The following is a 23,108-nucleotide window of genomic DNA, read 5'->3' as shown; positions in this document are numbered from 1 at the left end:
TACCACGTTAACAACACTGATTTAACGTAACTTAAAGCCACAAGAGGCGTACCGTGTACGTGTGTCCTCATAGGTCAGGAATCCCCCCTGTACAGGAAAGTGGGACGATCCAGTCAAGTTCTCACTTCATTCAGTTCAGACTAGGAGCTCGTTGTTGATTGAATCCCGTTACCCCACTGAATGAAAACAAATGCAGATGTCAACGAATATTTAAGCGATGCGAAACTTCCTCAAGCTCTAGAAATATGAACGCGGAAGGTGTTTCCAAGCGCACGCACAAAACGTGAGGAGGCGCGATGGATGCAAAGGACAGAGAGCGGCAGCGGACACGGAGCGCTTGCAAAAGAACCGAAAGCGCCAGTGTCCTGCGCTCGCTCAGCGTCGACAACATAGACGATAATGAGGCAATGGCAGGCGACTCGGACCTGGTTAAACATGGCAGTCTTGAACAGCGACTCATCACACCGAGGTACAGCTTGCTCCGTGAAGTTGGCAGGGGCAGTTATGGCGTTGTGTACGAAGCCGTTGCCCGTAAATCAGGTGCGCGAGTGGCGGTGAAGAAGCTGCGCTGTGACGCGCCTGAGAACGTGGAGCTGGCGCTGGCGGAGTTTTGGGCTTTGACCAGTCTGGAGAAACGCCATGAGAATGTGGTGCAGCTGGAGGAGTGTGTGCTCCAGAGGAACGGGATGGCCCAGAAAATGAGCCATGGCAATAAGCGTTCAAAGCAGTATTTGAGGTTGGTCGAGACCTCTTTGAAAGGTGAGATGTTTTTATTCAAGCCCTGGCATTTTTCTGGAAGGTCAGCGGTGGGAGAATGCTTTGTCACGAGCTCAAACAGTGGCTTTTGTTTGTGACAGTTCACTCATTTGGTAGCAATGGCAAATTAGCCATTTAAAATCTAAGCAATGTCCATTTTTATAAGTTTTTCAAGTGTAATCTGAAACAAAACGGTGAGACTCCATTGTTTGGCAGTGAGTCATGTGGCTTTTCACCGATGACACCGGACGTCGATATTGCGCATGTCTGTGTTCTACATTAAGATTGTTTACATTTTATGTAAGAATGTGGCAAATGTCGGTCAGATTTGCTCCCCCCCACCCTCCTCTTGGTTATGAAACTCGTTGAGGTTGGAGGTGGGGAAGGTGCTGTGTTGGGGTCAAACCTTCTCCCCACCCGCTATACCAAGTTATAACAATGAAGGAAGTGTGTTTCCTTACATGATAGCTGTGTAAATTATCTTACAGATGAAAAAGAGACAATGGTGAATTAGTACAGACCATCGAGGCCAATGTAATGTCACTCATCTTAATGTCTTCTTTGTGTGACTGCTTTCACATGCGGATCTTCTGAATCATGTAGGTTTTTATGCTGTATGATATGCAAAGTGTTGCTAGAGGCATTTGCTTGAAAGCTGTTGGTCTGGTCTATATTTAGTGTAAATGGAAGTGAAAGTAGGAAGAGATGGTTAACTTTTATATGGGTGATTATGTTATGAAAAATGATTTTAAGTGTTTCAAACACCTAATCTCTGGTGGTAACAAGACAGTAGTGTCTGTCTTAAATATAGCTAAGTGGTTATAATAAATGGCAGTTACGTTGTAAAGTGTTGCTGTAGTGAACAGTTTTTTTATATCTGAAAATGTTAGGTTAAAAGCATTTGGTTATGTGGAAATAACTGAAAAAGTCTTGTGAGCAACCATGTCATGCGATGACAAAGTTCATAAAAACAATAATGGCAAATTAACTTAAACTTAGCACTTACATAGCATAAACACAAAGCAAATATCATACATTCAGACCAATAGGTGTTAGCATAAAGTTTAAAACCACTGGAATTAGAGCCAGCTAAAACCTAAACAAGAGTTTTAGTGCACTTCTGTGTATGAAAGGGAATCTGCTTTATCATCAATGATTTTCAAGCAATTTCCTTGATGTTAAAGTATTTTTCACCTGATTCACCTGTTTTTCAACCTGTGACATTCACAGTGTGTGTTATATTCACAGCAGATGAACAAACAAAACCAGGGAAAGTGATAAAAAAATAATGCTCATGAAAGCACTTATTAATTAGACTAAGGCATTTTGGCTTGTATCAGGGGATACAGCAGTGTTTGTTGTTCTTATGGGAGCTAGTCCAGTCCTGTGAGAAGAAAACTCAACAGTTCAAACTGGTTCCACAGCAATCCAGCCTCTGAAACTGATGACAAATCAATTTTTCTTTTAACTCTTTTTATTGCATTAACTCCTCGTTTTATCTGGTGCTCTCATTCTCTCACCTTTTAAAACATGTTTACTTGCTATAGCACACACATACATGTTATGTGGAAGGTTTTCCTATAGTTTTCCCTCCCATGCTGATGTGTTTTTCTCTTTTCCTAAACAGAAGGTTGGGGTGTGACACTTTTTTTTTTTTTTTTAAAGACTTTAGTTTACCTCAAAGTCCCTTTAAGGCAAGTTGGTACATTTGACGGACATATTTGTGAGCTATTTCCAGGCATGCATGTATAGCTCATGTCTAGTTGAATGGGGAAAGACCAAAACCTATGTAACAGTAGCATATTTCAAATCAGCAATGAAATTTGACAACAGTGGTTTCATAAATTGTGCTAATGTGCATTCATTCTATGGTAAACAAATTAATTTAAACTTCAAATCAGGATTTCCATTCCTGTAAATGACGATTGGTACTTTTAACTGTACGGCGAAACTACTGCTGCCATATTGTGTGGTACAGTTTATCTACAAATAGACCTTCTCTGCCTTACACAGTCTCTGGTTTACATTTATAGCCATTATTTAATAGTTGTTATTAGTCATGGGCAAGTGATTATTAGTGCAAAGGACATTCTCATTTTATTGAGTGTTTTATTTCATCAGTATTTTTGGTCTGTTTTTCCAAATAGACTGACTTGTAGGAGTGGCATTATCTCCAATTTTGATTTCATGCCTTCTTTAAACATCATAAATGTGACCCTGGACCACAAAACCAGTCTTAAGTCGCTGGGGTATATTTGTAGCAATAGCCAAAAATATACCATATATTGACCAATAGGGTCAAAATTATTGATTTTTCTTTTATGCCAAAAATCATTAGGATAAACATGATGTTCCATGAAGATATTTTGCACATTTCATACTGTAAGTATATTAATAATTTTTGATTAGTAATATGCATTGCTAAGAACTTCATTTGGACAACTTTAAGGGCGATTTTCTCAATATTTAGATTTTTTTGCACCCTCCGATTCCAGATTTTCAAATAGTTGTATCTCGGCCAAATATTGTCCTATCCATACAAACCATACATCAATGGAAAGCTTATTTATTCGGCTTTCAGATGATGTATAAATCTCAATTTCGAAAAATTTACCCTTATGACTGGTTTTGTGGTCCAGGGTCACAAATAATCTAACTAGGGTCAGTTAATGACAATAAGAAACAACTGGTAGTTTTTAACCATAGTATTTCTGTTGAAGGTGAAGTCATTTAGGATTTTTATTAGACAACAGTTTTGAGTAGGTTCTGTGAAATTTGCATTATAATCCTTACTTTTGAAATCATGGTTGTTGTTTATTAGTTTCATACCAATGCAAACATCTCCTAAATATTCAAATTTAGGTATTTTCATCTCTGCGTCTTTTTGTCTGTGTGTGTGTTATTTTAGGTGAGCGTGTATTGTCGTGTCCTGATGAGCCCTGCTACCTATGGTTTGTTATGGAGTTTTGCGAGGGAGGGGATCTGAATCAGTTCATCTTGTCGCGACGGCCCGATCCCCGAACCAATGCCAGCTTCATGATGCAGCTGAGTAGCGCTGTGGCGTTCCTGCATGAAAACAACATTGTTCACAGAGACCTTAAACCAGATAATATCCTCATCTCGGAGCGTTCTGGTGCACCTGTGTTGAAAGTGGCAGATTTCGGACTGAGCAAAGTGTGTGCTGGTCTGAGTGCCGGACTACGAGACTCAGAGGAGGGACGGGACAAAAACAAGAACAGTGTTAACATCAACAAGTTCTGGCTCTCATCGGCATGCGGCTCGGACTTTTACATGGCACCGGAGGTTTGGGAAGGACATTACACAGCCAAAGCAGACATTTTTGCTCTAGGCATTATCATCTGGGCCATGATAGAGAGAATCACATTCATTGACGCAGAGTCGAAACGGGAGCTTCTCGGGACGTATGTGCGGCAAGGTTCTGACATCGTCCCAGTTGGAGAGGCGCTTTTGGAGAACCCAAAGATGGTTTTGAGTATTCCCCAGCGCAGGCGCTCGCACATGCCCGAGGCACTCCGGAAACTTTTGCAGGACATGCTGGCCGTCAATCCTCAGGACCGACCAGATGCACTAGAACTGCACAGCAGGATGGGACAGGTCACTTGTGCAGCGTGAGCTCTGACCTGAATGCACACACAGGTAAGCCTTTGCCAGTGCAGTTTCCATAAATGTTGTTTTTTGACTTTGTTTTTGTGTGAAGGCTCATGTGTCCAGTAGCAGTAATCACAGCCGGTAACAGATAATGGTAGAATGGCAGAAATGCTGTGTATTCTTATGTTATCTCTTAAGGTCAAACACAGTATAAATTTGACAGCCGGTAGAAAATTTGTATTCATTTTTTCCTACTGCTTGCAATTAATTTCTTTGTTCTTATTACCATTTAGGCCTACTTGCTTATTACATTTTACTTATTTTGTCTAGTAATAGTTTTTGCTGTGATATTGAAATTTGTATTAAGAATTTTGAAATTTCAATGGCATCTAAAATTGTGACGTTATACATTCTTATTTCATGTCAAAATAACTATATTGTTATTGTAAAGTAAAATAATTCATGATATAAGATTTTGGCCATATCACCCACCCCTACATTTGTAATTTTTTTCCTTAAAGGGTTCATATGATGCTACTAAAAAGAACATTATTTGGTGTAATGAAATGTTTATGTGGTTTAAGGTTCAAAAAACATTATTTTCCACATACTGTACATTATTATTTCTCCTCTATGCCCCGCCTTTCTGAAACGGGTCGATTTTTACAAAGCTCATCTGTCTGAAAAGCGAGGTGTGCTCTGGTTGGCCGAATACCTCAAGCGTGTGACGGAAATGTTACGCCCCTTACCATACTGTGATGCCCTGTCTGGCCGGAGCGACGAGACAACAACTTGAAAACCCATTATAAATGAGGCTTTTGTTGCATCCCGTGGGGACATAATTATGGATTATAATGACTTATACTGTCTTTTTACGCGTTACGTTGCATCGCGCCGCGTAAACATAAAACCATGTCTGCATTAGTGATCGGAGAAATGACAAACAACAAGCCCTACTCTACACTGCCCAAAAAACTCGCTTTAAATATTTAAAAAATAAAATAAAAACTTTAAATATAAAAAAAGTACTTACAATCTGTGAGTCAGAACAGCCGGCATTGTAGTCTACTCTTCCAAGATCAGTAAACAGTCCTCCATAAAATGTGCTGAACACATCTGAATATTTGGGTTGAAGTGTTCTGGAACAGTGTTGTAAATACAACTTAACCACGGATTTCTAGTCGTGTCCATTTTTGGAAGGTCAAACAAAGTAGTTTAGCTTTCACAATTCTTTGCAACTTTACAGATCTTCTTTATGCACCAAGAGCTTGTAACACTCCAAAGAGAAAGGAAAAATTTAAATCGCATCATATGACCCCTTTAAAGGCATAACAATAGATTATGGAAAATGTTTAACCCTTTAAACGCACTATTTCATGAAGAGCACTTTACATTTAAAGGGGTCCTATTATGCTTTTGTTTTGGGGGTGTACTAGAACATGCTCTCATGCAATTTTTCACATAATTTACATTATTACAATACCTTTCTCCCCACCCTGGCACAAACGGCTCAATTAGTTCCAGGTTTGATGAAGGCCCGCCTTCCGAAAAATGAAATGTGTTGGGATTGGTTAGCTGTCCCAGTGCGTTGTGATTGGCAAACAGCTTAGATGGTGTTTCAGTACTGCCCCACCCCTTGCCAAAGCAGCAGGTTCCATCTGCTCCGGTATAGTTAAGGATGGTGTCAATACTGGCATACCAGTTTGAGCCAGATTCAAACCCCGAGAATATTGAACAAGAGGATCGTGCAGAACCTTTGCACACACAGATATTGCAAAACATATTAGAGTGGTGATGTTATTGTTGTTTTGTTTTTTTGCCTAAATCACGTTTTTGATACAATGTACAGATAAGTGCAACGGTAATATGTATTATATTTATTATTCTTTAATTCTAACGTTATAACATGAATTGCAGTGAAACTCTGCAGTGAAAAAAACAGCGTTTCTTCGACATGGCGAAAACTTGACGCTACAGCAGCACTTCTTCTTCATCGTTGTCTTGTCTGATGCACTCAACCAAGCGTTCTAACCACAACCTCGCCCCTCCCCACCCCACCCCCCCAACCATTTGAATTTCCGTAGGCGGGAATTATTTTAATGATATTCTAATGGGCCGGTTTGTGACATAAAAAAAACCCGGAAAACAATGTTGTAGTCCAAACGCACTGTTCGTTGTAGTTCTTGAAAAGGGATTTTTTTAAAACAAAATAACTCCCTTTGGAGTGGACTTTGAGATTTGTAATCTTTTTTTATGCCCAAACATACACACTGACTAAAATTCAAAAAGTGAAAAAAAAGATAGGACCCCTTTAAAGTGGGCATGTTAGTTTTTAGTATTTAAAAAAAAAATTTTTTTTTTTTTTTTTTTTAGCAAAGTAGTATAGATTTATAACATCCACTGACATTAAAAGTAGTGGTCAGCCGATATTTGCCATTTTTCAAATATCAGCATTGGCCGATAAGTTTTTCTGTTTGGCCGATGCGTTCGTGGCTGGACTTTTATTTTGACGGCGCTGAGAGCGGCAGCGCCTGAGCATACAAGTGCTCGCATTCTCCCCTCTTGTTCGCTGTCGTTAACAATTTTGTCCATGGACAGAAGTCTGTCTAATAATCTAATAATAAACTGTTAAACAAAGGAATTAAAATGTATACAAATAAGTATTATAACGATTGCTTTTATATTGTTAGTAATAGAAAGGCAAACATTATAATACTTTCTCGTTTGCCGTTAGCATTCAGCAAATACGCATTTATATAATTTAAACAAAGCTTTGAATTACTCATGAACATCTAATTTCAAAAACCTTGCAAACTTAGTCGAATCCAGCTGTGAGATCTTATGAAGTGTGCATTTGTATCCTGCACGATTTCAAATTATGCTGAGCTTCATGCTTTATCCCAATGTCATATTCATGTCATTTTCACCGTGTGCTGTATGTAAAATGAGTGATACCTTGGCTTTATTTAAAAAAATGTGATTCCCAATGCACACAAACTTCCCAGATTATTGAGTGTTGGTTACAGTGGTTACTTCCTTTTTAATTATATTTTTATTAAATATTTGTGAAAAATCACTCATTCAGTCATTTAAAGTATAAGCATTTTTATTTTACACGTTTATTTTTTAAATCCATTTTCAAATGATTTCAAATTTCTTAAATATTAAATAAAATTATATCGGCCATCGGCCACCCTGCTTTCCGGCTGTCAAAAAAACAATATCGGTCGACCACTAATTAAAAGTTATTACCAGCTACATATCAGCTAGAATTTCAATTTTGATGCAGTCTTAAAATGGTTATCATCATGTGTATTTCCACACAGCCATCCCCAGGGGTGTTGATTATTTTGATGAAGCTCATGCATGGCAAGTGGAAAACAATACGGCATGAGGCTTTAAACCCAAGTGAAATCATGCACACTTTTTTATGTACAATAAGTGGTATAAGTTCATTGACTTATCAGTATTTGATAACAGCTTCACTATCTTTCCCACAGCAGTGAAGGACAAATTGCCATTTATCACGTTATTGCTAGTGTCTTATTTGACCATATCAGTTTCACAGTGGTTTTGACAGCTCTGCTAGGACTCTATCATGATGTGATTTGTTTAATGACATGACTTTCAGAGAGCTTCTATTTGCATGCTATAACAGCCTCTTTTGTTTTTAAAAACGCATGCTGGAATAGCTGTTATACAACCGCACCCATTCACCTCCACCCCTCCTCTAACACTCCCCATCCCTTCTTCTCTCTCTATTTTCCATACTCTTTGCCCTGGGGGACAATGCTCATCAAGCAGACCAGGTTACTGGAAGTTCTTTCTAGCCCTGAAATGGAAAGATTTTTTGTTTTGACATGCCACACATAACAGACAGTTCCTTGCAAGGACCAGTTTAGTCTAAAAGTATTACAGCATTAGGGTACATAATTTCTGTCTTCTAATATCAATATATTATTGGCTAGTAATTGCATTTTTAGTTGTTTAAAGTAAATGTCTGTATAGTCAAATGTGTGACTACTTCGGGTACTAATCCTAATGACTTGTATTTTTTATTCTGTTTTAGGTTTTCCCTTTCCATTACAGACCAGAAGGGACCGCGTTGCTTGGGAAAACTGTGAATCTTCCATTGCTGATTTAATGTGAAGAGTACAAAGTACTCAACTTGAACACCAATACAAAGTTTGCTACAAAGAGATTTTCAACTGACCGTTCACTTTTTTTGTTTACAGTAGTAATTTAAATGAATCATTCATTAAGCCCAGAAGTGTCTAAATCAATCATCAGTTATGTCACTAAAAGTGAAGTAAAGCTAAAAAACGATGTTATGATGCAGTGAGTACAATCAAGCTAAAATAAAGAAAGCTCTTTATTAGTCTTACTGAGGGACTGGGACATAAAAATTCTGTTCTCAGAGCCTCCCTACTTGCTCGTCTTCTCAAAACAATCATTTGCCATAAAAACAGACAAAAAGAAAAGTATTTCAGTTATTCTATTAAGTTTTGTGAGCAGTGAAGCCTTCAGTTTTAGTAAGCAAGCAGTTCACAAATGTATTTATTAAATTTTTTTAAGGGGGGGGGGGATCCAAATAAAAACAATTTTTGCAGTACAAAGACACACAAGATACTAGATTACATTTCATCACATGTCACAAACCATGTCATTACTTGGGTCTTACTTGAGTTAAACATACAACTCCACAAAACTTGATCATCTGTATCTTTCCTCTGTCACAACAAAATAGCTGAAATCACGAGAATTAAAGAGGAACTTGGATTCTTCAGAACTTTTTTCTCCTTGAATGCAGATTTATCCTGGTGCCTTGAAGTCTAGTGATATAAGTGAGATTTCTTGTAGGTTTTTTTTTTTTTTTACAGCTTTATCTTTTAAACATGCAGTCTGTTTTGCAAGCTTTTAATATTTAAACACTTTACATATTAGGCATGTGCAGTTTAACCATTTAGGTGCTTGCTTTTACATTGTGTGAGATTATTTTTTGGCCAAAAAATGATTAATTCTGGTGCCCCATTTACAATGCTGCTGTCACTTATGAAAAAACAGTGTGAACATCCCTTCTGCACGGACACGCACATTTCTACTGTTTCATGGTTTAGTTGTTTTGGAATCTGGTAGATTAAAATATGCATTTGATTATGGTTGAAGGGAGCAGTTAAAGACTGTGTGAGTGTTATTTGTGTTTTATATAAGAAATACTACTAATGCATTTCTAATATAGAACAGATTTTTAGTTTTTTTTTTTTTTGGTTGATTTGTCAAAAATCAACCGAGTTTTTGTTAACCGACTATTTGATATTCTCAAAAACAGGATGGGAGCTCAATAGTGTACCATTGCTCTTTTTCATCTGTATCCTGAATGCTTCATAGAGAAGAAATTGGTGTGTGTTTGACTTCCAGGTGTGGTTTTGCCTGACAGTTTGTGTGTGCTGTAGTTCTACCTCTACACTCTTGTGTTTTAGTATCTAATTCACTAAATGAACTAGCAGTGCTTTCTGTTTTTGGTGAGACTAGTAATTAATGTTTTTCAGATGGAATTATTTATTTATTTTTTGTTGTTTTTTAAATAATAAATCTATAGTGTCAAGCTTTTGTAGTACTTTTAACTTCTTTTATTCCCATTCTCTGTTTGTGACTGCGTATTGCTGTCTGCTATGGAAGAAACTTGAGGCTTATGAGATCAATATCTTTTTTTTAAGATTAAATCAGCCTCAGGTTTAAGGTATTTTGATATATTCTGGACCGTGTGGTTCTTCACGTCACATGGGAACAAAAAGTTCCTTTTCTGTTACTTTTTATATGTTGAATTATGTTTTCATTTTGTCTGCTAATGCTTTTATTGGGAACATTCTTTTAAATCCACTTTCATTTTCCCGAATGGCAAGTTAAAGGATTGTATCTTTTACAAAGGTCAGTTAATCCTGGAGAAAGTTGGTAAATGTTTTTGCATTTGCTTTTTTGTCCACTTAATTATGACTCTTTTCAGTTTGAATGTTTCAGAGAGCATAAACACAGAGAAATTTGTCTTAGCAGTCATACGAACCACAGTATTAGACCGCACTTGCACTGAGGAGAGTGAACGGAGTTTAATAGAAGCTCACTTCCTGTTCTATAATCTCTTTTACTCGAATTCTGCGTTTTTCTTTGTGTTCCTTGTGCTCCAACTTTGACTGTACAGCGCACTCTATGCAACCTCTCCTTTTCTGACACTGTATGATGCTGCTCTGCTCAGACCTTGGCAATTTGTTGCGCTCATTTTCTGACTTTTTTTTTTTAATGGAGCATTTTCTGCTTTTTGTGTGCAAATGTTGGACTTTTTTGAACAGACTTTCCTTTGTGTAAAGCACACTAGAGCTGTTGGATGCTTCACTCGCTCGGGTGTCCATCCCTTATTGTTTTGTTGTTTTTGTTCAATAAACCATGTAAAACCATAACCTATGTGTGTTTTCAATGTTTGTTACACTGAAGAAATATTGTTACAGAAACCGGTTTCATAATTACAAAGAAATGGCAAGTAACACATTAAATTAAATGTGAAATTTTAAAGTAGAAAGTCATGTTACTGTGACCAGACGTTAGTTTGATTACCACAGTCCGACTACTAAATACTCGTTTTGATTTTTGTTGTCTGATACCCCACACATCCACACTACACTAATCAGTTCAGACAAGATAAATCCCCTCTTACAACAAAGCGATCACTCTCTATAGACTGCTGTTATCCATTGTATTAGGCAGTCATGCGGGAGAGGACATTTTGTTCTCGTACACCAGCACCCAAACACCTGCCTGGCTTTATAACCTGACAATAGCAGTTCTGCCAATTTTGGGCCTAACATTGTGTCAGATCTCACAATTAAAGCCATTGCCATGGTCATGAATAATGTTGAGTATATCAGCTGCACCAGAGGAGGAAATGATGTCTAATTGCTACATATGTAAGCTGGGAATAAGGTGACAGACAGAAAGAGTCTTGAAGAGCGTGATGAGACATGGGGGATGGGAATGTGCAGTCTATGGTGATGGTGTGTACTGGGGGAGGGTCTTCTGTAGGATAAAATTGTATGACGGAGTAGTCTTTGTACTCACTGACCCTGAGGATGGAGGGAAACAGCTTTGTAATCAGGTCATTACATAACACAATATGTGCATCTGAGGAATGACAATGTGGGGTTCTACTTTTCCAGGTTTTTAGGCAACATCCATACATTTCAGGGACTGGAATAGCACTTTCTTTGATAGTTTTGATCTGCATAGTTTTAGTGCTCACACTAGTATGAGTTTTTCTGAAAGCTTGCAGTAGAATGCAGCATCATGAGTGATGCATCACTGGATTTAGGTCACTCTAAATGGAGCATAAGTGCGTCAGAGTCAGTCAAAAAGGCTAGGTCATTAACAATTGGATGGATACTGTTGCAGAGATGAGCATCTTTACAATAATCTGAATTATTATATGCTTGTGAGTTTTGACTGTCCACATGCAATCACAGAACAAGATTCTAGTTTGTTGTTTCTAGTTGAAGTAGATTCTGTGCCTAAAATATGTTGTGCTCGAAAGCTGCTTTTTGTTTTAACTCTTGAAAATCTATGCAACACATTTCAATAAAAAAATTTACTTAAGGCGGGCCTACTTACTAACTTAAGATGTCTAAATAGCGACATTAAATATTTTCTGGGATATGAATGAACACAAACTCTGATTTAGGCTTCAGACAGAGAATGATCTATGTCTGCTATTTATGAGAGCTTTAAGCCTCAAAGGAGTGGTGAAACCAGCTTTATCACACCGCCCTGACTCATCACCTCTCTGTCTCAGATCTTGAAAGCTTCTACATAAAGGGAACAGATCATCTAATTAGCAAATGGAAACTGTACACTGCACTGTACTGTTAAATCAAATCTTAAATACAACCAAACATGCAGCCAGTGAATAATTAAAGAGAGCGCAAAAGAGAGTAAAAAATGTGTGATTTGTCAATTAAATGATGTGTAGATTATGTAAATTCAAAAATTCACATTGATGTTACAGTAAATATACAGGTAATTCAATTAAAGATGACCATCACTGCCACCTTGTGGTCACTTCCGTATTTGTATTTGTTTTTTAAGAGCCCCAGTAACAGTAAATGTAGGGTAAAGGCTTACAGATCTGCTGTGCTGTGTCATATTGAATTTAAGATATAAGCCCTGAGCAGATTAAACAACGGGTGGGGAGCTGACTATGCTTAAAGCTTATGTAATGCTGCTTATGTAATTGTGAGAAACGACCAGAACTCGCCTGCCACTATTAATAGCCACACTCAAACAAATAATTATTTATTTGTACTGATATGGTACAATAGGAGTCTATGTTTAACATTGCGTTGATGGAGTTTGTTTTTATCTGGCTGTTATATTTTAGCCCAATGACTTATGTAATGTATTAATAATTACATTTAAAGCATTGTGATGCAGTGAAGTGGAATCTAATTCAATGTGACACCAAATGATTTACAATGCAAATACATTGTTTGTTCCCACACCTTTGGCATAACAGTAAAACTATTGTTGTATGGGGATATAGTGTAAACAGTATCAGCTGAGTGAAACTGAGAACAAGACAGTTGGCCTGCAAATGACAGCTGAAATTGTATCTGCTTCTTGTAGATTACAACAAATAGTGGTAATATGTGGATCTCATCTCAGTTTTGCCATGTTATTTGCATATGGAGTGGTAAAATGGGATTTAGCATATGGGATTTGTAATGATTTAATATAACAGTGTAGTGTTCGTATCTTGTACAACAAAAAATAAAAAAATATTAATAAAACATACTGTGTGGGTCTTTAAAAAAAACATATTTAATGATTTATTTTAAACGTTTTAAATCAGATACTATTTAAATATAGATCTTATTTTAAAAACTACTACCATACTACACTAGTTTTACATTTTTAAATAATATATTTTCATTGTTATGCCGATGACATCCAATTGTATATTTCCTTTAGTCCTGATAGACTAGACAAACTGTCCCTTTTGCAAATTGTTTAGTCTCCAATAACAAATGGATGGCAGACAATTTTTTTACTTTTACTTACTTAACTGCTACAAATTTATATGGTAGAAAAAGTAATAGTAGTATTCTAGTATGCTATTCCGAATTCTGTTTTACAGTCATTTACACTCTTATTTTTCACTAAATAAATAACCCACTGGCAGAGAGCCGCTCCAAACTGACGCAATTTTAAGATCATAGACTATAGCCTGTATCAGCGGTAGTCAATTAATGGCAGACAATTTTTTTACTTTTACTTACTTAACTGCTACAAATTTATATGGTAGAAAAAGTAATAGTAGTATTCTAGTATGCTATTCCAATTCTGTTTTACAGTCATTTACACTCTTATTTTTCACTAAATAAATAACCCACTGGCAGAGAGCCGCTCCAAACTGACGCAATTTTAAGATCATAGACTATAGCCTGTATCAGCGGTAGTCAATTAATTCAGTTTTATATTGTTTATATATATTTGTGATAAAAACTCATTAAAAGTGTCCAGCAGACATAGAACTACTCTCTGTGCAGAGGTTTTTAGTTTGACATGAATTTATCTAAATGTAGCCGTCACGTTTATTAGGAAACACTGATGACTAGTTGACTTCTTGATGATGCCGTCACACGTCGATGACAATATACCAAACACATTTGGGCAAGACGGTGGAATGTTGCACAATCGGTTAGTGTACCGCCGTGACGCGGGGTCCCGTAAGTTTCAGTCTTTAAAACTAATACGCAGCAAACGAACTGTGCCACGCTGTGCTTTCACACCCACTCGCTCTGCTCACTCCGCCCAGGAACCGTGAGGTTATAGAAGGAAGCGCTGAGACATCAGCGAGAAGGATCGCTTGTGTGCCAGCTGATCAGAAGTGAAGATGGCTGAGGGAAAACTAGGTGCCAACATTGGAGGCAACATTGGCGCGGGAGCTGGCATCCTGGCCAAACGCTTTCAGAAATCAATGAACCGAGCACAAGAGAAGGTAGGTGGGGTTTGTTTTTTGTTTTAGTTTTTTGGGGGAGTTCAGGTCCTTGGCTCTCATGTAATGCTGCTCTGGGTGTGTATTTTGTGTGTGGGTATCCAACATATTTGCTCCAAAATGTTTAGAGGCCTAAAGAAACTGGTACAAATGTTCACAAGATATGTAAATATAGTGTCGGTTGTCATAGCTGTTTCAAATGAAATTGTGTGAACACAAAGACTACCACTTCCTGCCCTCAATCACTTCCTCCCTAGGCTCACCTCCTCTTCTAGAGTTTACTCTATAGTAGACTGCACACTTTCATAGTGTTTCTTAAGTTAAAACACCAATTTTCTTACATTTTGGTACTTTTATGTTTGCTAAATACTTCCTTTGAACATTTCTGATCTTTCCTCATCGCAAGGAACAATCGCTGCAACTGATATTTCAAGAATAAACGTGGAACCGCTTGGCGAGTCGTATTTCAGTGGCCATATACAGTGACAACTCTTGTTCCTCTGCCTGATATCGTGTCTGGCAGTTCTTGTCAGAAATGATTGACCAGTAGTGGGTCTTCTCAGTGTGATTGTGTTTGTAGGTCCTGCAGAAGCTGGGGAAAACCATGGAGACAAAAGATGAGCAGTTTGAGGAGTGCTCTGCCAACTTGAACAAACAGCAGGTACTTCAACAGTATATGTCTGAGAGAACGACAAGCATGCACCCACACATGGGCTGTAGGTTACAGTAGATTTTGTTACCTCAAGCAAGTCACAGACTGTCACTCAATATTGGACACTGCTGTTTTTTAAGGGGACTGCATTGGATGAGTTGTGTTGTATGAACATGGACAGAATCATCATTGAAAGTAGCACAGGAAACTCCACCTTTAGAAAATGTCAATATGTGACTTGCTGTACAGTAGCAGAGACTGACCTTTTCTGCCTCTTTTCTGTACTGTTTATACTGTCAGCCAACCCAGGAAGCCCTTTTAAAATGCTGTTTTTGATTAGTACCACATTTCATTATGAACACTAACAAACTTTATCATATTAGACTAGCGTTGACCTAGTTTCTCACTTATCAACTTTATATCCTATTCCATGTCCTGGATGCATCGTACCACTGAGAATATATTGTATTTGTTTAATGATGGTAGATAGTTTTACACTCTATAGATGCAATCAAATCAACATAATGATTTAAGACATTTCTTCTTTTAACCATAAATTTAAAAAAACTTTTTGCAAAATATTGAATGTTTTTAGATTAAAAAAAACAACAACAACCTACAACAGCTTTAAAGACTCTCATTAGCAATATCTATGGCTTCCGAAAGTACAAAAAAAATGTAAAGGAAGTAATTTCCTCAACACCTACACATTTTCTATTTTGATTATGAAAATTTTCCATTTCCCAAAAGCTGCCTGTTAAGGTCTTTAATACACATTTAAAAATGCAAATATTTAAAATAATTATACTTAAACCTTTTGCCTTTAGACAACACAATATTATTTTTTCTTTCCAGGCAGATGGCATCAGACTCTATAAGGATGTTAAATCTTACTACAATGCTGTTAAAGGTACTGTCACACTCAAATGATCAAGTACAGCCATTTATTTTAATAATACATTTTTAAAATTGACAGTTACTGATTAAAGAATTCAGAGAATAACACAATTTATAATTGCTTGCTAATTGTGCCCAGATGTTATTGTGGTTGGCCTGTAGGCTGCTGGGTGAGTGTGAAAGTGAGATGGTGTCTCGTTCTGAGCATGAGAAGACAAGTTGACAAAGATAGTCCTGGTTGTTTCTCTGATTCAGCATTTGGGGAAGTGAATGTCTCTTATTAATGGAAGTGAAAATGCTTGTTGTGTAAATGTCTACAAGAATAGTTGATGCTCCCACTTGAATTGCCCAGATGTCAGTTTGCAGAGGCTTATGAAAATATGAAGGAGAGACTGAGGAAGACTCAAGATGTTTGTGGTCTTCTTGCATAGTTTTGGTGGAAACCATCAAGTCACTGCTTGTGTTTTTAGCCCCCAGGTGTTTTAAAAGGATGAAGTTGTTGTCAGTATCTAAAATTAATGCTAAATCTCTGATTTTTGCTATCTAAAAGTTATACTGAACCATATATGTTTGGTTTTCAGATAATGTGTATGAAGATAAAAAATGTTTCTCTGGACTGTACATTGAAAATAATTATTAATCTAAGAAATTTCCATCAAATGATGTATGTTTTTCAGTGCTTGATGAATACTTAAAAAAAAAAAAAAAAAACTTCAGATATTCATGGGTGGATTTCATCATTTCAAGCTAATACAGTCTTATCTCTGTAACTTGTAATGACTTGTCACGGACAGATACAGAATTTTAGGACTACTGCCAAATTGTGTAACAGTTTAAAAAGAATTTGCCACTTGATGTTTTGTACACTCCTTGTTTCTCAGTGATGCATGAATCATCCAAACGCCTGTCCCAGACTCTTAAAGATATCTATGAACCAGACTGGCATGGTGTAGAAGACCTGACTGTTATAATGGAGGTAAACTAGGCCTTTTTTGTGATATTTAATAGTAAAAATCTCTCTACTCTCCTTGCCTTCATCATCTCTCTGGCTTTATATTGCAGAGTGAGGATCTCCTGTGGAATGACTATGAGGAAAAACTGAGCGATCAAGTTGTTCGAACAATGGAGAATTATACCGGACTGTTCCAAGATGTCAAAGTTCGTAAAATTGCTTCATTAAGGACCTGAATAGGCTAAAATGACTGCAATTATTTATTCACTATCTATAGTCTAGGTCTGTTCAGTGTGCTTTTGCTAGGTTGTCAGGGGTAGTGTTTAAGGTCTGTTTTTAACATTGTCAAGTTAGGTGTTAGCTGAAGTTTTCTCACACCTTTGAATACTGAAAATACTTGTTATATTATATATATTCACTAGTTACAGCTTTAATTTACAGTGGTAACACCTTGGTACTTTGATGTATATCATGGTGTTGAATTAATAGCAAATTCATGTGGTTTTTACATAGAACTTGAAAATCAATTCTTAAAAAGATACGGTAGCTTTCATTTTTTTCTAATATTGTGATCTTGCAGGAAAGAGTGGCAAAAAGAGGAAGGAAGATGGTTGACTACGATTCGGCTCGACATCATCTGGAGGCACTGCAGAACTCCAAGAAGAGAGATGAGGCTAAAATATCAAAGGTCATCTCACATTTGATAATTTAAATATACCATTTTATAATGGTTTATGGTTATAGTTCAACTAAATTGTATAACCGTTGGTGATGTTCCTTTTCAGGCTGAGGAGGAGTTCAATAAAGCACAGGAGGTATTTGAAGACATTAACAAGGAGTTGAGAGAGGAGCTGCCTGTTCTTTATCAAAGGTTAGTACAGCTTTATTAACAAAAATGAAACTTATAGGAGATAAATGCATTCAGACAATTCCTTCCTGTCACTGAGGAGCTGTGGTGGTACAAATAATAATGTAACTTATTTTGGCTACGCTCTTCCTGCTTTCAGCCGTATAAGCTGCTATGTCACCATGTTCCAGAACATCTCAAACCTACGTGATGTCTTCTACAAGGAAATGAGTATGGTAAGAATGTAACATTTGTGTTTGTGAGTTGTTTTACTGTGTACTTCTAGGATGGACATTCACATGCATGGTGTGCTCTTCTTCCTTGAGCCATTTAACTAGCAGGGTTTTAGAAAATTACATTAACTCATTCAACTTAAAGGGATAGTTCACCCAAAAAATTTAAATTGTCATTAATTACTCACCGTCATGTCATTCCAAACCCGTAAGACCTTTGTCCATCTTGGGAACACAAATTAAGGTATCTTTGATGAAATCCGAGAGCTTTCTGACCCTTGGTAGACAGCAATGCAACTGACACGTTCAAGACCCAGAAAGGTAGTAAGCACATCGTTAAAATAGTTCATGTGACTTCAGTGGTTCAATCTTAAGTATATGAAGCTACAAGAATACTCTTTTTGTGCAAAGAAAGCAGAAATAACAACTTTATTCAACAATTTCTTCTCTTCCGTGTCAGTCTTCACGAGAGTACCATGATATGTGTGGTGCTGCTAACACAGGAGCTGCATGGTCTATATTAACGATGTCCTTACTACTTTTCTGGGCCTTGAACATGTCAGTTGTGTTGTTGTCTATGCAGATTTCATCAAAAATATCCTAATTTGTGTTCCGAAGATGAATGAAGGTTTTACAGGTTTGGAACAACATGAGGGTGAGTAACTAATGACAGAATTTTTGGTTGAACGATCCCTTAAAAAAGTCAGCGGGACTCACAAGATTTCTTTTCAAGTAACATTGTTTAATGAGATCATTGTTGCTGATTGACAATTTAATATCATGTTTCAGTTGAATCATAACATTTATAATATGATGAAGAAGCTTGAGGATCAGCACTCCACCACACCCTTCATCGTCAAAGGCCTTAACAGGTAATATCTGTATTTGCAAATAATTAAATTCTATAAAGATCTACACTGGCCTAAAAGTTTAAACTGTTGAGCCATACTTGCAATGTATAAATGGCTTTACATAAAATAAGAAAATGTTTAAAAAGAAGAGCAAAAGCACTTTTCCAGAAAAAACATTTCACAAAATATTTGTAAGTAAAGTATTTGTACAATTTGTTGTTATCAGCTTAATGGAACATGATGAATATCATACATCTATGATTACTCACCTGATCAATGATGCGTGAATTTCAGGGGAAGGTGCACTACCATTCGAAAGTAAAAAAAATGTAGAAGTGAATTTAATCAAAATTGACAGTGAAGATGTTTATATTGTAATAAAACATCTGTTTCAAATAAATGCTGTTTTTTTTTTTTTTTTTTTTTTTTTTTTTACTTTGAAAGAATCCTGAAAAACGGTTTTCAACATGATGATGATGATAATAATAATAATAATAATAATAAATGTTTCTTGAATGTTTCTCAAATCTGCATATTAGCTTTGCCATCACAGGAATAAATTATATTTGAAAGCATTAAAATAGTTAATAGTAAAACAGTTATTTTAAATTGTAATAATATTTCACAGTATTACTGTTTTTGATCAAATAAATACAGCCTTCATAAGCCTAAGAGATTTCTTTCAAACTTAATCTTACTGACCCCAAACTTTTGAATGGTAGTGTACTTTATACATCCTTTAAAATTACGCTGGCACAAGTTGGTTAGATCAAATTGCAAAAGTGGCAAATTATTAAAGATTTCCCCTTTGGGAAATAATGTGCTTTGAATTGAATAGAATTTTCTTTGTTTAGAGATACCACTTGGTTGTAAGTGTAGATTGAGTGCTCATACATTTTGTGGCCATTGTATATTGCATGTGAGCAGGAAGACATCGTACCAATTAAAGGCAAATCTAAGAATTGTCTCATTGTCTCATGCCTTGTTTTACTTCCTGTTGGGACTAGTTCAAAGTCAAAGAAGAGAAAGTCCGTTACGATCTCTGCCCCCATCCCCTGTAACACCGCCTTCCCTCCTGATCATCCGGCCACGAGCAAGCTCAGCATGCCCAACACCCTCACGCACATGGACACGCGCTCAGACACTCCCTCAAAGAGCACAGGAAGCACAGCATCTGAAATATCAGACTCCGAGTCCAACTCTTTTGACAGTGAACCCAACACACCCAAGCGGCAGTCTTTGTGCTCTGAGGGTGAAGGGGTTCAGTCTGAAAACGCATCAGAAACTAGCAATGATGAGTCTGTGCAAGCAAACGGCCAGGAACATCAAGATTCAGTGTCAGCTGCTGAGCTTAGAGAAGAGGAGGAAACTAAATCAGCAGCAGCAGCATCAGAAGAAACCCATCATGCATCTACAGATGAAGACAATGAGTCCTTATCAGATGCCCAAGACAAAACTGCACCAGTCCCAACTCCTCGAAGATCCAGCACCTCCACGAAAGATGAAGGAGAGACTGATCAGTGTGCATCAGGATGCAGCGAAGATGTGAAAGTCCAAAAGATAGATTATGAAAATCCTCCTGGCTTCCTCTATAAGGTACAGTGTCTTTGGGAGTGTTGAGACAGTCATTGATTTGTGTTTGTGTAGGTAATCATTTGTATTAGTTTTGATTTTTTTTTTCAGGCTGTTGCTCTGCAGGATCAGGACTCAGATGAAGGTGTGCTTCTACTGTTTGAAAAGGGAGATGTGATCCTTGCATATGTCGATGAAGAAGAAGAAAAGGTGAGAAAGTGTGCTTCTACTAAATACTGAGCAAAGGGTCTGAATACTTAGGACCATGTGATATTTCAGTTTTTCTTTTTTAATAAATCTGCAAAAATGTCAACAATTCTGTGTTTTTCTGTCAATATGGGGTGCTGTGTGTACATTAATGAGGGAAAAAAATTAACTTAAATGATTTTAGCAAATGGCTGCAATATAACAAAGAGTGAAAAATTTAAGGGGGTCTGAATACTTTCTGTACCCACTGTATATATATATATATGAGTAGGCATAAGTATGTATGTATGGCACAGCAGTTTAAGAGTTTTTCTAACTTGAGCTTCTTGCAGCTAAGAACAGGGCTTGAAATCGGAAAGTTTGTGGTTCTGTCACCATTAAATAAAACCTTGTGTAAGATTTTTTTATTAATACTTTTATTCAGCAAGGATGGATTGATCAACAGTGATAGTAAAGACATTTTATGTTTCAGATACTTCTATTTAAAAAGAAATACTGTTCTTTTGGACCATTTATTTATCAAAGAATCTTGAAAAAATGTATTACAGTTTCCACAATAATATTAAGCAGCACATTGCTAATAAGAAATGTTTCTTGAGCACCAAATCAGCATTTTAGAATGATTTCTGAAGGATCACGTGACACTGAAGACTGGAGTAATAGCTGCTGAAAATTCAGCTTTACCATCACAGGAATACATTTAAATATATTAAAATATAAAACAATTCTTTCTTTTTTTTCTTTCCAAATTCATTACCTGAATAATTGCTTTCCATTATGGCTTATTCATGCATTCACATATTCACACTTGCCAAGTCATGTTCATTCTCAAAACTAGTTGTGTTTGGCTTCGACTTCAAACCTAGTGTGCCGTGCCATGCCATGTTGAAATAGGATTTGAGAGCTGTGGCTGTGGGGAAGTTTGTCAATGAATAACTCATATGGACTACATTAGTGTTTTCTTTGTCCTTTTTTTTGTAAATTTGTTCATATTATTTTTTCTTTTATTATTATTAACTCATTGTTCATTCTAAGATATCATTAAATTTGCATTTTATTGCTCATCAACATTTTTGTAATGTTGTGGAAATATTATATTGCAGCCGGAGGGCACTGTATGGGGCGTGAGAGAGCAGGACTGGATCCAGTACAAGGATCTAACACTTCTCTCGGGCATTGTCGAGGAGTCCTTGATCCAGCGCATCACCTCTGATTAAGACATGTCATGAAGTGGGGGACGCAGCATGGCATGTGCACCAGAGGTCCCCTATTTGAGGCTCGCATGACTGGATGCTGTAATATGAACTCTGTCCTTTCCTCTAGACATGAAAGACACTGACTTTTTCAGTATACTGTGTCTTTACAGCTTCCTGATGCAGCCTGCAGACAGCTGCACAGTCTTTGTTCTGTTTTCAGACTTTTTCATGTCTTTTATAGATCTTAATATTGATCACTCAATTTATAAATCATTCATAGTTTTGCAGTTGTATCTTCACTGTTCATTTGCAGGAATGTACCCACATATTGTCTATCAGTAAAAATGGTGTTTATTATGCAAAAATATTTCAAAAACATTTTCTAAGCAATGAGTATTAAAACACTTTTTATGTGGCTGTTCCAATGGCCTCTTCTTTATGTGTTTGTTAACCATGTAATGTTTGTCTATATTGTTTCTCACATATCTCAGTATTATTGACTACCAAGATTTTCACAATGTTTACAGGACCCAAAAATGTGTGAGTATTACTGTGAAACTGCTTTCTTAAATGTACAGAGAACATATATTATTGTTTTTCTACAATAAAGTTGACAGGTGAAAAAAAGCGTTCTATATTGATTTAGTGTTATGTCCAGTGCTCATGCTCAAAGTGAAAAAATGCAAGTTTTGATTGATTTAGATTTTTTTTTTTTTTTTACAAATAAAATACAATAGGCAATGTTACTATTAGGCAAGTAGCAGTTAAACTAAAATGTATTGACTGTATTAGTATACTGATACTACTAAACCACCATAATAAATTAGAATGAGAAACCGGGTATGACCGTACCGAATTTCCATAGTTGTATCATAGTAGCAATAGCTTAAGAAACGATGGTATTTTCCTTTTTTGTTAAGGCTGGGACTAGAAATGAACAGGTGTAAACCTACTGACAAAACACGCTGTACACATCTGTCGGCCATTTTGTAGAAACTAAAACTATTGTTTAACGTTTTAGTGACATCTAGTGGACACTAGTAGAATTTGCACAGTTTTGTACACATTTTTCTTTTTTTGGAGTCTATGAAAAAAGTAATTTCATTGAATACAATAAATATAAGCTTGCATAAACCTGAAGCTTCTATTAAAAATACTACCACGTACTAGCTCTATTTCGAAGTCCCACATAATGTAAATTATATTAATACCACCAATACTTAATACTGCTCCGGGTGTGTGTTCACGGTGTGTGTGTGTGTTCACTTTGGATGGGATAAATGCAGAGCACTAATTCCGA

The 23,108-nt window shown here is 36.7% G+C and overlaps 2 protein-coding genes across 4 annotated transcripts; both read left to right on the top strand.

The window, feature by feature from the left end:
- Positions 1 to 10,807, top strand: stk35l (serine/threonine kinase 35, like). Its single transcript, XM_016272039.1, has 3 exons — positions 1 to 759; positions 3,665 to 4,413; positions 8,435 to 10,807. The coding sequence occupies exons 1-2, from the start codon at positions 297 to 299 to the stop codon at positions 4,387 to 4,389; spliced, it is 1,188 nt and encodes a 395-aa protein (XP_016127525.1). The 5' UTR covers positions 1 to 296; the 3' UTR covers positions 4,390 to 4,413; positions 8,435 to 10,807.
- A 3,218-nt stretch (positions 10,808 to 14,025) lies between these two features.
- LOC107585145 (bridging integrator 2-like) lies at positions 14,026 to 22,431 on the top strand. 3 transcript variants are annotated; one of them, XM_016272036.1, is made up of 13 exons: positions 14,026 to 14,103; positions 14,222 to 14,404; positions 14,982 to 15,062; positions 15,909 to 15,963; positions 16,832 to 16,926; positions 17,013 to 17,108; positions 17,483 to 17,590; positions 17,688 to 17,773; positions 17,910 to 17,985; positions 18,772 to 18,854; positions 19,841 to 20,429; positions 20,517 to 20,615; positions 21,716 to 22,431. In XM_016272036.1, the coding sequence occupies exons 2-13, from the start codon at positions 14,300 to 14,302 to the stop codon at positions 21,827 to 21,829; spliced, it is 1,587 nt and encodes a 528-aa protein (XP_016127522.1). In that variant the 5' UTR covers positions 14,026 to 14,103; positions 14,222 to 14,299; the 3' UTR covers positions 21,830 to 22,431. The 3 variants fall into 3 exon arrangements, with proteins under 3 accessions (XP_016127522.1, XP_016127519.1, XP_016127521.1); XM_016272033.1 differs by having other exon boundaries at positions 14,036 to 14,132; XM_016272035.1 differs by lacking the exon at positions 14,026 to 14,103 and having other exon boundaries at positions 14,162 to 14,404.
- Positions 22,432 to 23,108: the final 677 nt, after the last annotated feature.

This window comes from Sinocyclocheilus grahami, unplaced genomic scaffold (assembly GCF_001515645.1).
Source record: "Sinocyclocheilus grahami isolate Dianchi unplaced genomic scaffold, SAMN03320097.WGS_v1.1 scaffold67.1, whole genome shotgun sequence".
Classification (NCBI taxonomy): domain Eukaryota; kingdom Metazoa; phylum Chordata; class Actinopteri; order Cypriniformes; family Cyprinidae; genus Sinocyclocheilus; species Sinocyclocheilus grahami.
This window is presented reverse-complemented; position numbering and strand designations above follow the sequence as displayed.

What these genes read in the sequence shown, in the direction of transcription:
- stk35l (XM_016272039.1), top strand. Translation starts at nt 297, where the DNA reads ATGGATGCAAAGGACAGAGAGCGGCAGCGGACACGGAGCGCTTGCAAA. An exon ending in GGTCGAGACCTCTTTGAAAG is followed by an intron (nt 760 to 3,664) that starts GTGAGATGTTTT and finishes GTGTTATTTTAG; the next exon opens with GTGAGCGTGTATTGTCGTGT.
- LOC107585145 (XM_016272036.1), top strand. Translation starts at nt 14,300, where the DNA reads ATGGCTGAGGGAAAACTAGGTGCCAACATTGGAGGCAACATTGGCGCG. An exon ending in TGAACCGAGCACAAGAGAAG is followed by an intron (nt 14,405 to 14,981) that starts GTAGGTGGGGTT and finishes TTGTGTTTGTAG; the next exon opens with GTCCTGCAGAAGCTGGGGAA. An exon ending in CCAACTTGAACAAACAGCAG is followed by an intron (nt 15,063 to 15,908) that starts GTACTTCAACAG and finishes TTTTCTTTCCAG; the next exon opens with GCAGATGGCATCAGACTCTA.